This window comes from Phoca vitulina, unplaced genomic scaffold, assembly GCF_004348235.1.
Source record: "Phoca vitulina isolate PV1807 unplaced genomic scaffold, GSC_HSeal_1.0 scaffold2, whole genome shotgun sequence".
In the NCBI taxonomy this organism is placed as follows: Eukaryota; Metazoa; Chordata; class Mammalia; order Carnivora; family Phocidae; genus Phoca; species Phoca vitulina.
In genome coordinates, this window is record NW_022589705.1 from 6,344,581 (window position 1) to 6,359,669 (window position 15,089).

The window sequence follows — 15,089 nt, forward strand, 5'->3', positions numbered from 1 at the left end:
TACTACCGTCACCCCCACTACTACCCCCACCCCCACTACTACCACCATCACCACCACTACTAACACCACCACTACTAGGACTATTACTACTCAGAGTAAGAATGAGTATTTACTAAGTACTTACTATGTTCAAATACTATGTGAAACCCTTCATGTACATTATTTCCTCCCTCCTCATCATCATTCTCTGAGGTGGGTATTTTTAAAATTGCAGTTTTATAAGCTGAGACTTTGATGAGTTAAGTAATGTGCCCAAAGTTACACAGCTGGCTGAGCCAGGATTCAAGCCCGAATCTGCCATCTCCAAAGCCAGGGCCCTTAGTCTTGAGCAACATTGTCTTACCTGGCTTTTTATTATTATTATTATTATTATTATTATTATTTAACTAATCCCTACACCCAATGTGGGGCTCGAACTCACAGCCCCGAGATTAAGAGTCACATGCTCTTCCAACTGAGCCAGCTAGGCGCCCCTCTCCCCTGGCTTTTAAATGCCTTCCCAAATCCTCCTTCATTATTCTGTCCAACTTTGATGAAAAGATTGAGCTCCAGGAGCCCAATACTTTTCAAGTGAGATTAACTGCAAACTGAAATGTTCGTTCCAGTAATTGCTTCCTATAGGTAATAAGGGTCCTGATGGTTTTGAAATCATGTCTATTTTCCTTAATTGTCTGAATGTTTCAGAATTATGTGATTTAATTTTTCACAGTAAGACCTATACCCACCGGCGCCTGAAGTTCCTCTCCTCCAAGTTCCAGGTGCATGAGATGCTCAACGAGATGGATGAGTTAAAGGAGCTGAAGAACAACCCCCACCGAGATTTTTATAACTGCAGGAAGGTAAACATTGTCACTGCTCAGAGGTCACTGCTGGGCAAAAACATTAACCCAATTAGTTCTTGAGTGGTACAAGAAAGATACTGTTTCTCTGATTACCGTAAGATTCCTGCAGGTTCGGTGGATTTAGTGAACATAGATGAATTATTCTAAAAGGTTAAAATGCCATTTCTATTGTTTTCCACACAGAAAGGTTTACCACATTCTTGCCACAAAAAGTTATGATGATCGTGAACAAAAAAAACAACAAAAACAAATGAAATCTCAAAAACTGCTATTCGAGGATTTGGAAGATCTTTATTCTAGTCCTTTTTCTTCTACTTCCTGACTCTAAGATATTGGGGGAAGTGATTAAATATTTCTGAGTTTCAGTTTCCTCATTTGTAAAATTGGGAAATACATCTGCTCAGTCTAGCTCACAAGAGGACTATGAGTATCAAATGCACTAAGGACTATGGAAAACTAATCAACTTAGAAACACTTCCAAGACGTGTTCTGACCATTTAAGTGATGGCAAGAAGTGGGGATAGATAATATACGAGCAGATATTTGGGACCAAATCCTGGCTCAGCCACCTGTGTAACCATGGCTAAATTAATCTATCAAATTTCTAGCTTATAAAATAGTAATCGTAAAAATACCCAACTCATAAATGCCATCACTGGGCCATGGCTTCATGATTTCCATCCTTTCTCCCTTCGGGGTGAAAGCTGTGGTAGCTACTTCATTTCGGGGGTGGAGAATGGTCCCCAAGAATTTTGTGTTGATCAAATGTAGGGAGTAAATTGGATGTACAGATAGCCAAGAGAAATGGGCTTTATTATTACATCCACCTAACCTGTCACATTCTTGCAAGGGTACAAGGAGGTGCTATGGGTTCTTTTCGGCTGGGCCACGTTTACCAGCTGTCAAGTCATACCCCTCTATTTATTCCTTTCTCCTGCCTCAGTGGGGTGTGCAGGCACTCTCTAACAGAGCAGCATGACTAAGGCTGATTGTTGGTTTTCTTTCTCTGAATGTACACACAGGTGGACACCCACATCCATGCAGCTGCTTGCATGAACCAGAAACATCTGCTGCGCTTTATTAAGAAATCTTACCAGATTGATGCTAACAGAGTGGTCCATAGCACTAAGGAGAAAAATCTGACCCTAAAGGAACTTTTTGCCAAATTAAAAATGCATCCCTACGACCTGACTGTTGATTCTCTGGATGTTCATGCTGTAGGTTGAAAAAGATTATGTCAGTTTCATGCTCATACTGAGAACCTCACAGGCCTTTCTCTTACAAACTCCCCCCTTCTCAGAGCCCTCTTAACCATGTCGGCTGACCATGCTGGCTGAAAGCACCCACAGATAATTTTGAGGTTCACTCGTTGTCAACTGTCCCAGATTCCATTCTTGGAGACCAACCCCTCCCCCTGTTCCCAGGCTCCTGTGCCTGGTGGCCATTCCCTAGCTCTCTATGTCCCATATGTCCCATTATACATATGTCCTATGTATAATGATACACTTGCGCTCCTGTTTCCTGATTCAGGGACGCCAGACCTTCCAGCGTTTTGATAAGTTCAATGACAAATACAATCCTGTAGGAGCAAGTGAACTACGAGACCTCTACCTAAAAACAGACAATTATATTGATGGAGAATATTTTGCCACTATTATCAAGGTGAGGAGGAACCAACCAGGTCTATGGTACCTGGACTGGTTCTTGAGGAGGGAGAGGATGAGAGGGAGGAAGGGTAGGAAGGAGAGAAGAGAGGAGGAAGCAAGGAGGGAGGGAGGGAAAGGAGGGAGAAGAAGGAAGCAGGAACTGTGCTATCCCTGGGGCCAAGCACCACAGAAATGAATATAAGAATTTCTTTGGAAATGTCCACTCAAATGATTTTAAAACACTTCTATTCCTAGAAGCTGAGGGTGTGGATTTGGGACTGACTAAGGACTCTTTTTGGGCTCTGGGAGTTGTAAGCCTGGAAAGAGGTAGGATTGGAATCCACTCTCATCTTCATGGCCTGAGCACTAGGACACAGGAATGACATGGTGGACTTGGGAGATGTGTGTTTTCGCAAGTAGGAGGTGTAAGAAAAACTGAATGTCTTTTTCAGGTACCTGGATAGGATAACTCATCATCCCTTGTCTGACTTTTTCACTCTCTATAGACACCTTTATGTCTTATCCATCTCTTACTGATTAGATTCCCCTCATCTCTCAATTTCCTTAGATCTTTTTTTAAGATTTTATTTATCTATTAGAGAGAGAGAGAGAGCACCCACATGAGAGAGAGAGAGGGAGAGAGAGAGAGAGCAGGAACAGGGGCAGAGGGAGAGGGAGAAACAGGCTCCCCACTGAGCAGGGAGCCCAACGCGGGCAGGACTCGATCCCAGGACCCTGAACTCATGACCTGAGCCGAAGGCAGACGCTTAACAGACTGAGCCACCCAGGTGCCCCTCAATTTCCTCAGATCTTAACCTGGAATAGTTTCCCTCTGGCTTCCTTTCACACGTGCTCTGTTCTTAGTACCTACCTCCACTCCCTAGACCCCACAGGTTTAGACCCCTGAGGGACTTGTGGGAATTCCTGGCTTTGGATTCCTCTCTTGGCTTTGCAGGAGGTAGGCGCAGACCTGGTGGAGGCCAAGTACCAGCACGCCGAGCCCCGCCTGTCAATCTACGGCCGCAGTCCTGATGAGTGGAGCAAACTGTCCAGCTGGTTTGTCCGTAACCGCATCTACTGCCCCAACATGACCTGGATGATCCAGGTCCCCAGGATCTAGTACGTACCTCCCCATCGGAGACCCTAAAGCCTGGCTTCATCCCACCTGTCAGACCTCGTCCACACGAACGAGGAATATGCAGTCACAATAAGCTTTGTTATAGTGGCACTCAGAACTGGGTCCTGGGGGCCTGGTTTTGTCCACTCCAGGTTCAGCACTCTTGACCAGAGACAGGAGTTAAGAAGATCATTTCAGTTCAGTTCTCTAACCAGGTTTTTTGGTTTTGTTTTTTTAAAACACAGGACTTTATGCAGATCACAAAATAACTCACTGAGAATATTTAAAACTTAGCTAGGATAAGAACTATGTACACTTTATTCCATTTTTCTCTTTCTCTTGGTCTTCCTCTCTGTGTCCAGTTCATTCTTTCCCATTCTTATCTGTACTGGGATATAGCTTTCTTGTATCAGAACCTCTAACACCATCTGCCAATTGTCTCATCCACAGGTGCTCAAGTTCTCCATAATCAATGAGTATTTATCAAAGGTATTACTACCTGCTAATTACTCATTGCCCTCAGGGATGCTCAGTATCATTGATCTTTTATCGAACTTCAGTGTTTATATATTTTCTGGCCACCTGCCCCTGTGTTCTGTGTGCTCTGGCAATGCAGGAGTTTTCTTCCTGTCTCTTTAGCCAAAAAAAGTAGCTTTTTTGACTGGGGTAGAACTTCCTGTATTATATCCTTATACAGAGAGGCAGTAGCTGTGGTAGGAGCATGGACTCTGGACCTAGACCGGCAATACTTGAATCCCGGTTCTATTACTTATTAGCTGTGTGGCCTCGGGCAAGTTTCATGAGCTCTCTGTGCTTTTGTTTCCTCATCTTTAAAATGGGAGCACCTGACTGGCTCAATCAGTAAAGCATGCACCTCTTGATCTCTGGATGGTGAGTTCAAGTCCCACTTTGGGCATAGAGCTTGCTTAAAATGATTTTTTTTTAAAATAGGGTCATAAAGGTACCTAATATATTGAGTTGTTATGAGGATTAAATTCACTAATATTTCTGGCCACTTAAAAGAGTGAATGGCATATACCGAGTGCTATATTAGAGTTTGTTAGATTGTCTCTGGCTACAGCATATCAGAAGTGTTCTTTTTTTTTTTTTTTTTTTAAGATTTTATTTATTTATTTGTCAGAGGGAGAGAGAAAGAGTGGCAGGCAGAGGGAGAAGCAGGTTCCCTGATGAGCAGGGAGCCCGATGCAGGGCTCGATCCCAGGACCCTGGGATCATGACCTAAGCTGAAGACAGACGCTTAACCGACTGAGCCACCTAGGCATCCCCAGAAGTGTTCTTAATAACTATTTCATGCTCACCATCTTATACACCACAAATAAATCACTGAATCTTTTGTGACACAGTTTCTATACTCTTCATCTTCTATTTGCACTTAGCTGTGAAGGTTAATATTTTTGCCACAGAGGGTTTGTAGAAGAGATGAGGACAACTGGTTCAGCAAGAAATTTGTATTCTAGGCCCATTCTAAACTGAATCCCTCTTTATGGTAACCAAAAAGAATGTACCTAGAATGGACACAGTCTTTTCCTGAACAAGGCATTTGGCCCTCTGTTTCCCTCATACAGGGGCTATCAATCCTAAAAATATTTTCCTCCTGAATTCTCTTCATTCTTGCCTCTAGTGATGTGTTTCGATCTAAGAATTTCCTTCCACACTTCGGAAAGATGCTGGAGAATGTTTTCATGCCCGTGTTTGAGGCCACCATCAACCCGCAGGCTCACCCAGACCTCAGTGTCTTCCTCAAGCATGTAAGCATGACCCATTAGGCCTTCCTGTCGCTATGCATGAACCAGGACTCCCACATAGCTGTGATTCATTTTTGCTGCTTATCTCTGACGTTTAATCCTTGCCTTTGGGAGCTGAAAGTTTGTCTGAGGACCGGAATCTTGCAGTTGGACTGACCCCATTGCATGGCTCCCTGTTCCGGACAGATTACTGGCTTCGACAGTGTGGACGATGAGTCCAAACACAGTGGACACATGTTCTCGTCCAAGAGCCCCAAGCCCGAGGAGTGGACAATGGAAAAGAATCCATCTTACACCTACTATGCCTACTACATGTATGCAAACATTGCGGTGCTCAACAGCCTGAGAAAGTAAGTAGACGAGTACTGGAGCTAGAAGGAGAGGATTCCTTTTTTTTTTTTTTTTTTTAAGATTTTACTTATTTATCTGAGAGAGAGAGTACGACAGCAGAGTGAGGGGCAGAGGGAGAAGAAAACTCCCCGATGAGCAGGGAGCCCGATTGTGGGGCTCCATCCCAGGACCCTGGGATCATGACCTGAGCCAAAGGCAGACGCTTAACTGAGCCACCCAGGTGCCACAGGAGAAGGAGAAGATTCTATTTGACACACCTCTGCTCAGACATTGGCGCCCTGGGTGGTCATCCCACTGCACTGCTGGGATGCTTCTGACTGGCTCCAATCAGACCCTTCTTGCCCTTGTCTTTTTGTTTGGTTTCTTTCTTTATTTAGTAGCAGGAACGGACATTTTGGAGCCTTCAGTAACTTTCACAGTTCCTGAAATTCCACAGTTTAGGAATTGATACTAATCACTGTGCAATGTATTATAAAATTCCACATGTTACCCTTCTTGATATACTTGGGTAAGGAATAGAGGAATATTATGACAGCATTTTCTGGAAACATTTCCCCCTCAAAAGCCTGAGCAGGAGAAATGAGAACATGGTGATATTGGTAAATTTCCTGTTGAAACTGAAGGTAATCAGATCTTGACTTTTCCTCCATACCCTCTTATCCTTTATTGCCTCTTTTTTCAGAAGTCTGGGTTCAGGAAGAATTAAGATTATGATTTGGAATTGCCAGTCTTACTGAATCCTTTAGATGCCTCCACTCCCTTACAGAGTGTTATTTTTTTTTCTACCTGATTTGCTTGTAAATCACTCCATGCCCAGAATTGCTGCCAGGTCCTAGTCAGCCACCTGTGATTATATGGCAATTCCCTTTCCCTAGGGAACGAGGCATGAATACGTTCCTGTTCCGACCTCACTGTGGGGAAGCTGGGGCTCTCACCCACCTCATGACCGCATTCATGACTGCAGATAATATCTCTCATGGCCTGAATTTAAAAAAGGTAAGTTGGAGGTTCTCTTTCGAGTATTTTTTATATTGGAGCTAGAGGAGTAATTTTTTTTTCCGTATCATTTTGTCACAAGTCATTATCAACACTGGCATCAAATGAAAGCAGAGCAAAAAAGATTTTTGAGGTTATGAAGTGCAGTTCATTTTACAGAGGCCAGAGAAGTGAAAGGAGGTGCTCAAGATTACCTAGCCAGTTAGTGGCAGGGATGAATGAATGCAGGTCTTCGGGCTTCCATTTTAGAATTCTGACAAGGGATAATTCAGAGGCGCTTGGCTTACCTTAAACTGGTTTTCACCAGATTTCTTGTTATAGCATGTTTTCAAACGCCTCTTGTGAGAGTCAGAGAACTTTCTCGTAGAGAGAAAAAAAAAAACAAAAACCCAACTGTTTCAAGGTGAAGTCTCTTCTCTGAGACAGACCATCTAACTTAGGCAATTAAAACTCAAACATTTGGTTTGACTCAATGCTTCTGAAAATTGATGATCCCAAATAAATTTATTCTAAATAGTATTTACATTTAAACACTACTATTGTTCTTTACTAAGGGATTTAAAGAACACATGATCATCTTGTTGAAAGCTAAAACTTGAGGTAGATCATGGGGTTTTAACACTTCTAGTTTGTAGCGCTTTTTCAACACCCTTAAATATTGTTTTTCACTTTTTCTTTTCAGAGTCCTGTGTTACAGTACTTGTTTTTCTTAGCCCAGATTCCCATCGCTATGTCACCATTAAGTAACAACAGCTTATTTCTAGAATATGCCAAAAATCCTTTTTTAGATTTCCTCCAAAAGGGACTAATGATCTCACTGTCGACAGATGACCCAATGCAATTCCACTTCACCAAGGTACGTATATGGAATCTTGAGTGATACAAGCATATTTGGCGGGACTGTTGTTGCCCATCCAGAATTTTATTTATTTATTTATTTGAGAGAGACTGAGCCAGTGAGAGAGAGAGAGAGAGAACATGAGCAGGGAGAAGAACAGAGTGAGAGGGAGTAGCTGAGGAAGAGGGAGAAGCAGACTTCCCACTGAGCAGGGAGCCCCCCATGGGGCTCCATCCTGGGACTCCGGGATCCTGAGCTGAGCCAAAGGCAGACACTTAACCGACTGAGCCACCCACATGACCCTGTTGCCCAACCAGAATTTAAAAGTCAAATCAAGGGATTTCACTGTACTTTTTCTGCTGGGTGCATGTTATTATTTTTTTTTAATACACTCTTTTTTTTCTTCTTTCTTTTTTGCCTCATTTAAATAAATAATCCAAGGAGCCCCTAATGGAAGAATATGCCATTGCTGCACAAGTGTTCAAGCTGAGTACCTGTGATATGTGTGAAGTGGCAAGAAACAGTGTTCTGCAATGTGGAATTTCTCATGAGGTAGACCTGTCCTTGACTGGTTGCCCTTCTGCATATAGGACCTGGTAACTGAGTACTGAAAAGATAGTTGGGGAAACACATGTAGAAAAATTATCCCACAAATCATATGCCGTTACTATGGACAGGGACTAGAAAGAAGTCTTCTATCTCTCTGGCTATGCCTTTGGCAAGGCAAATAATGGACACTTGACTTCTCAGCAGACCATGAACATTGAGGCACTGGATGAGTGCTTTTAATGGTTTATTTTTTCCTTTTGTCAGTAAGATAAGGAAGGAATCTTTGTGGAAGATGTAATTATAGTCTATATCAGGATAAAAAGACAACAATCATTCTGCTTCCTTTTCTCTTACAGGAGAAAGCAAGCTTCCTGGGCAACAATTACCTTGAAGATGGCCCTATTGGAAATGATATCAGGAAGACAAATGTTGCCCAAATCCGCATGGCCTATCGCTATGAAACCTGGTGTTATGAACTTAATTTAATTGCTGAAGGCCTTAAATCAGGAGACTAAATAATAAACCAAATAATAATATGGGTGAGATTTTCATTGGAGAATATGAATAATAATAGTTACCAGTTATTGAATCTCTACTATAAGCCAATGATTATACTAGATATTATTCCACTGACATTATTTCACTTAATCATTTTCACTTTATGAAGTAGATAATATTACCTTCATTTGGGGGAAGATGAGTAAACTGAAGTTAGTGAAGTTAATAACCTGCACAAGGACACATCTGTTGAGTGGTAGCAATGGGGATAAAGGCTTGTCTGACTCCAGAGTCTCTGTGACTTTCAGGCAAAACATTTGCTCACATTTGCTCATATTTTTGCCCCACCTTAAAAACTATTAATAACTAATAATAACTTGAGGCGGGGCAAAAATTTGAGCAAATGACTTGCGATTGGGAGAATGTAGGCTTTGGGTTTATAGAATGAAATTTGCTTGAGGCACTTGGACCATTGAAACATCCTTTTGACAGGATACAACAGAAGACTGGCGTTCTTAGACAAAAACACGTGTTGCCCAATATAGAAAATCCATACTTATGAGCTATTACACTTAGGGAGAATTTATCTTGCAAAAGGACTCTTAGTTGTAAGGACATACTTGGCAATAAAGTTATAGTCAGCTGTCCTTGTACATTTTAAATAACTTCACTTACCAAAATAAGATACACATGTACCTTTTTAGAAACCTGCCTGTTACTCAAGGCCTGCCAGGTAGAATTCCAATTAGCTAGACCTTACTTCTACACATACAACTGTGTTGCCATCTAGTGGCTGGGCTGATAGTTATTTAATTTATTAAACAATTATTGATCAAACAGCTCAAGTATAGGGTGCTATTTAGACAGCAAAGGTATAAAGAATAAGATTTCATTCCTACTCTCAAGTTGTTCACAGTGTGAAATGATAAGATGGGTGCATACAAATGTGAAAAAGAACATTTTGTGAAACATCTCAGCAAGTAATGACTTTTCAAATGGAAAAAAAAAATTAAAGGCAAATTCCTGCATGTTTCCACATTCTGTACAGGTAGCTGTAAGGATGGGTGTGATCCTGACAGCATGTTTATACTAGCCCTCCTGTAAGAATCCTCTCCCTGGTTTCTGAAGTTGAACTTCTGTTTGCTGACTATTTGTAAGTCCCCTGGAGAACCTGATTTTATTTTACCTTGTCCTCCATGTCATCAAAATAATACAGATTGCTAAATTAAACTTTCTATTCTCAGACTTAAAAGGCATTAACTACCATTAGTTATATCTCCATCTTACCCATGAGAGGGCAGTAGAATACATACATGTTAATTCCTTTATTACAGCCATAGAACCCATGCCAGATTTGGTTTCATATTTGGTACTTGGAATTCAATCGGCCTCATTTTGCCAAATAATCTTCCTGAATGCAAAGTTTGGACTTTGACATCAACTTGCATTTTGAAATAAGTTTTAAAATCATACTATTCTAGCTTAAAATTTCATCTTAGACAACTATTTGGGAAATTTTCTAAATACGGAAAGATTTGGGGATTATGAAGGGGGTAGTCCGTGAAGATCACTGTTCAAAATTTAGGCAAACAATATTGACATTTATTTCCTCATCAAGACACGATTTTTAAAATGTCTTGTCGTTACTTTTTTTCCCCCCCACCATAGAAGGTAATTCCTGTTTGATTGTCCACAGCTCATGGTTTCACAACGGTGTGGGATATGCAGCTTTTACTGCTTTGGCTAAATTCGCTTGTGACAGTCATCTGTGATGTGTAACCAAACACCTCTCTCTCTGGCAGTCTTCTATTTTGGTACCTCTCTGTGAACAGATGTGGGAGGATTTTGGTCATCAGACCCAAGAGGCTCTGGTGGGGTGGGGTTGGGTGGGGTGGGGTGGAATGGGGCGGGACGAGGTGGGGTGGGGCGGTTAGCCAGTGCCTGGGAAACAGGCTCAACTCATCCCGACTGGCAGCCTTAGTGAAACTGGGCTGCCGCTCGCAGTAGGCACAGCGCCATGCCCATACCCGAGTACGAGCGTGTTGCAGGCGTAGTGCTCAGGCAGGTGTGTCACAACAGGGCGTGGGGGCCGACCTCAGCACTGGGAGTATCAAAGACACCCTGCTCTGGGACTTCAAACCTCAGGTGTTCGGAGCGTTATTTGCATCTGTCTACGTTTCAAGTTGGCACTGGACTGCAATTGCAGTGGCAAGAGAGAATTTTATGGTTTCCTTGAGTGAGGTGCCATTTGGATTCCTCGACTAAACTAGGTGGCTGTGAAGAGTCAACCTTCATGTAAAGTTCAGGTCCATCGCCGTAGGGCCAGTAGGACCGCAGGCACGGCGACTGCAATGGAGCTTTGGCTAGAGGCCTTGGCCGGCGTCCGCGGGTCAGGGTCCGGGACAAGGTTCTGGCCCAGAGGCGGACTCGAACGGGGGCGGTTCTCCTTTCGACGGTTTTCGGGCGGGGCCGGGGGCGGGCCATAGCGTGAGGAGTGGGAAGAGGAGCCAATAAGAACCGGGCATTCCCGGGCGGGGTGGGGCCGCGGCCTGGCGGGGCGGGGCCTTCGCGGGGCCTGCGGGGACGGGACGGAGCCAACCCCGAGCGGGAGCGCGGAGTCCTGGTGCCTCCGCCGAGAGGAGGAGAGCTTCGCAGCCTGGCCGCGGGGGCGGCGTGGAGATCGAGGGCAGGTAGGCGCGGGGCGACCTGGGGCGGGCTCTGAGGCGGGGGCCTCGGTCGCTCGCGGCGGTGGATGTCAGACGCTGGGCGTCGGGAGCCGGACTGGCAGTGCGAGAGCGGGCCGGCGGAGGTGTCGGCCCCGGCCCCGAGGGACGCGCGAGTGTCGGACCCCGCGCCCCGCGACGACGAGCCTTGGGAGCCCCGCTCGTGGGCCGCGGCGGCTGTGGCGGAGCCCGGCGGGCCATGTCCCCGCCGCTCACCTCGGGGACCGGGGGCGTTCGGCGCTCGGCAGTCCTAGGGCAGGGAGAGGGAGCGCCCCGTCCCGATGGAAACGCGGGGCTGTCGCCTGCCGGGGTTGGCCGGGGAGCTTGAACGCCGACAGGTCAGACGATGGACTTTTTTTTTTTTTTTTCAGACGATGGACTTTTAAACATTCTTGCCTTTTGTGTGTTTTGATTCTTAACAGAATCTGACAAGCACAACATTGAAAGTCGTCCAGTAGGATTTTGATGTTAAAATCGGACAATGGAACATCTAAGAACTTTTGAGTAACTAGTATAGCAGATGATGATTAGATGATGAGTCAAGGGCTGGAGTTTCGGCCAGGACCCACAGAACAGATGTGATACCTCGGTCAAATCGACTTTTCGGGGCCTCTGTTTTCCTTAGCTGTAAATCTGGGATGTTCGCGCCTAGGGGTATTCTGAGGGTCAAAGGAGATGAGTGAGAGTAGTCTGTAAATGTTAGGTATGGTAATTTGTGCACCAGCTGCAAGCTTATTCTGTAAAGCAATTGCTAAATGCCAGGCACATAGTAGGTACTCTGTAAACCTTTACCCTGAAGCTACTGATTCACCTCCAGTGTTTTAGATAAAGTCTTAAATCTCTGTTTACTGAGTAAATAGTTTAAGCTCTCTTTTTTTTTCCCCCACAAAATCACCATTGTTTGAAATGTGGTCCATTTTTAACTGATCAATGAATTTTTCTAGAATAGCACATATTATCTACGCATTGTTACTGAATTACTTATCATGAAGTTCAGGACCAATCAAATAATCTACTTTTTTGCTTTAAGTAAATAGTTATAGTTTAAGTTACCTGGGAGTATTGCTTCAGATCAAGACTTTCATAGGCTTTTGTAAGATTTTAGTCCTTCAAAACAAAATTAATATGTAGCTGTATTTTTTTGTACAGCCTTTATTATAGACATCTGCATTCTTTTCTATGGGTATGTGAATGTATGAGAGGTCTTAGGGGGAGAATGGAAATAAAAAAGGGAATAGCAGTTTGTAACCAGCAGACTTTTACTGGGGATACTTGTAGGCGTGTTCTGAAGTAATTTCCCAGGCAGAAACCAGGAAATGTAGTAATTGTGTCTCTTGGCCTTTCATTAGGGTTTTTTTTTTTTTTTTTTTATGTTGACTGTGGCAATAGATTTTTTAAAATGCAGATATAAAGGAAGAATGTTAGTTTTTTTGATGTGACAAGAGTTTTCTAAACATGGAAATTGTATGTTAAATGATCTGTCTTGTATTATAGACAAGAATTTTAGGCCACTGGATACTAAGAGCAAATCAAATGGAGTAGAAGGAAAGATCCTAGTGAATATACTTTTTGTGTTGCTTTAAAAGCTTTAGCGTTTCAGCAGTTCAGTGGAAGATGGGTGTTTTGAAACTACTTAAAACATCATTTTAAATATGTACTCCATATATAAATTTTCCTGTAATTTATAATTTGTTCATCTTGGAGGTCTGAAGCCTTATAGTCACAGTATTTATTGAGCACCTATTATATTACAAGGCACAGTTTTAGCACTTTCATTGTATTCATGTATGAGCAGAACACAATTCCTTCCTTCTGGGAGGTTAACACTCTACCAAGTGGGCTAAAATAAGTAGCAAGAAAGCTGTTTTTAAAACTGATGATAACATCAGTGTCAGCATTTATTGAGACCTATTTTGAGCCAGACAGTGTTCTAAATTCTTTACATGCATTAGCTTATTTAATCCTTACAACAGCACCATGAGGGGGTGTCGTTGTTTCAGTGTCCTCATTGAGAGACATAGAGGTTGAGTAACCCCCTATCAAACAGCCTAGGCAGCAAAGCTAACATTCAGACCAGACAGACTCTGAAAGTCCTAATCCTAACTTGTGCATTGTAGTGAGTTTCAAATTCTGTGAGTGGAATACCAATAAAATCCAATGTATGTTTAAAAGAGAGTTCTGTAAAGAACTTCTTCAAAAAAAAGGAAAGAAAGAGACATGGAGAGAAAGAAACTGGTATTGCAAGATGTGGATGGAGGTTTGTCCAAGCTACAATTTAATTATACTTTGTATATAAGAGCATTTTCTCCCCCTGGTGAATGACGGGATTCTTTTTGTTTCTAAACTCACAGTCACTCAGTTACTACAATTATGGCATTATCTTAATAATAGAAGAGGTGATTATTTTTCAATAAGAAGTTTAAAATGTCTGTTCTCAGACCATAAGTTAAATGTTAGATTCAAGAAAAGCAAATGCTTCCCTGCCTTCAAGAAACTTACAACCAGATATGTAAATAAATCCCTACAATTTCAGTGTGATAAGAGTTATAACAGAGATAGAGATAGAATTTAGTGGGTACAATGATGAGGGAAAATAATTCTACATATGATAAGGAGGAAGATTAGAGAGAAGATACCATATTTGAATTTGACTTTGAAGGATGAATAGGAGTTAACTGAGTTGGGGAAGGGAATAGAAGATGTGGATGAAAACAGGAATATTATGTGAAAGTATATGGTATTTGTGAGGAATATGTTGTAGTTTATTGACGAAAGACCAGAGTGTGGGCACCTAGGTGGCTCAGTTGGTGAAGCATCTGCCTTTGGCTCAGGTCATGATCCCAGAGTTCTGGGATCCAGTCCCGTGTTGGGCTCCCTGCTCAGTGGGGAGTGTGCTTCTCCTTCTCCCTCTGCTCGTCCTCCCCGCTGCTCGTGAGGGCGCTCTCTCTCTCAGATAAATAAATAAATAAATAAATAATAAATAAATTTTTAAAAATCTTAAAGTCTATTTAGAAAAAATAAAGGTCAGAGCATATGGAGATGAGAGGTTGGGCTAAAGGGGATGGTGCTTGGAAATAAACTGGAAAAAGAAAATTGCTGAGCTTGATTGCCAAACAGGTTAGGATCACTGAAATTGCTAGAAATGAGGTAAGCATGGGGTTTCAGTGCCTCTCATTTGGCAAAATTGTTCACTATAGAATGTGGTGTTAAAGGTAGTTTTAATACTTTGAAATACAGGATGTGTTATAAAACAACATATGGATATAGCTAAGTACAAAGTTATGACTCAGAAAGAGAAAAAGAAGTCGGCTGGGGCCACACATTGAAGAGCTTGTGTATCATGCTAGGAACTTTGGACTTGATTCTAAAGATAATGGAGAGCCAGTGAAGGATTTTAGGTAATGAAGACAGATAAAGCGGTGGTACGGGAAGGAGGCTGGATTGGATGGAGAGAGGCAAAAGGGAGAGAGATAAGTTAGAAAGCTAATGGTATTGAAATAGTCCAGATAAGAGAGGATAAGGGCCTGGAGTGGGAAAATCGGAATAGAGGTGAAGAGGAGAGGACAGGTTGATGAAGATGTAGAATTTATAGGGCTTAAAAAGTGATTGGCTTTGAAGGTGAACAGAAAAGTAAGTGACTTCATTTCTTAGCTCAGGAAACTGTGGATAGAGGAACTTGTTTTACTTTTTTAATGTGGGAGGAAGAGCATTGTTTCAGTTTTGAACATCTTGAGTTTGAAGTGTCTGGACACTTCAGGTAGAG

At 42.6% G+C, this 15,089-nt stretch overlaps 1 protein-coding gene across 1 annotated transcript in view; it reads left to right on the forward strand.

Moving 5' to 3' along the window:
• Positions 1–8,620, forward strand: part of AMPD1 (adenosine monophosphate deaminase 1) — a 22,276-nt gene extending 13,656 nt beyond the window's left edge. Inside the window, 10 exon segments of the mRNA XM_032415729.1 lie at positions 710–839; positions 1,865–2,059; positions 2,373–2,504; positions 3,444–3,607; positions 5,248–5,374; positions 5,558–5,721; positions 6,598–6,718; positions 7,401–7,574; positions 7,998–8,108; positions 8,462–8,620. Of these exon segments, the coding sequence (XP_032271620.1) occupies positions 710–839; positions 1,865–2,059; positions 2,373–2,504; positions 3,444–3,607; positions 5,248–5,374; positions 5,558–5,721; positions 6,598–6,718; positions 7,401–7,574; positions 7,998–8,108; positions 8,462–8,620 (1,477 nt within the window).
• Positions 8,621–15,089: the final 6,469 nt, after the last annotated feature.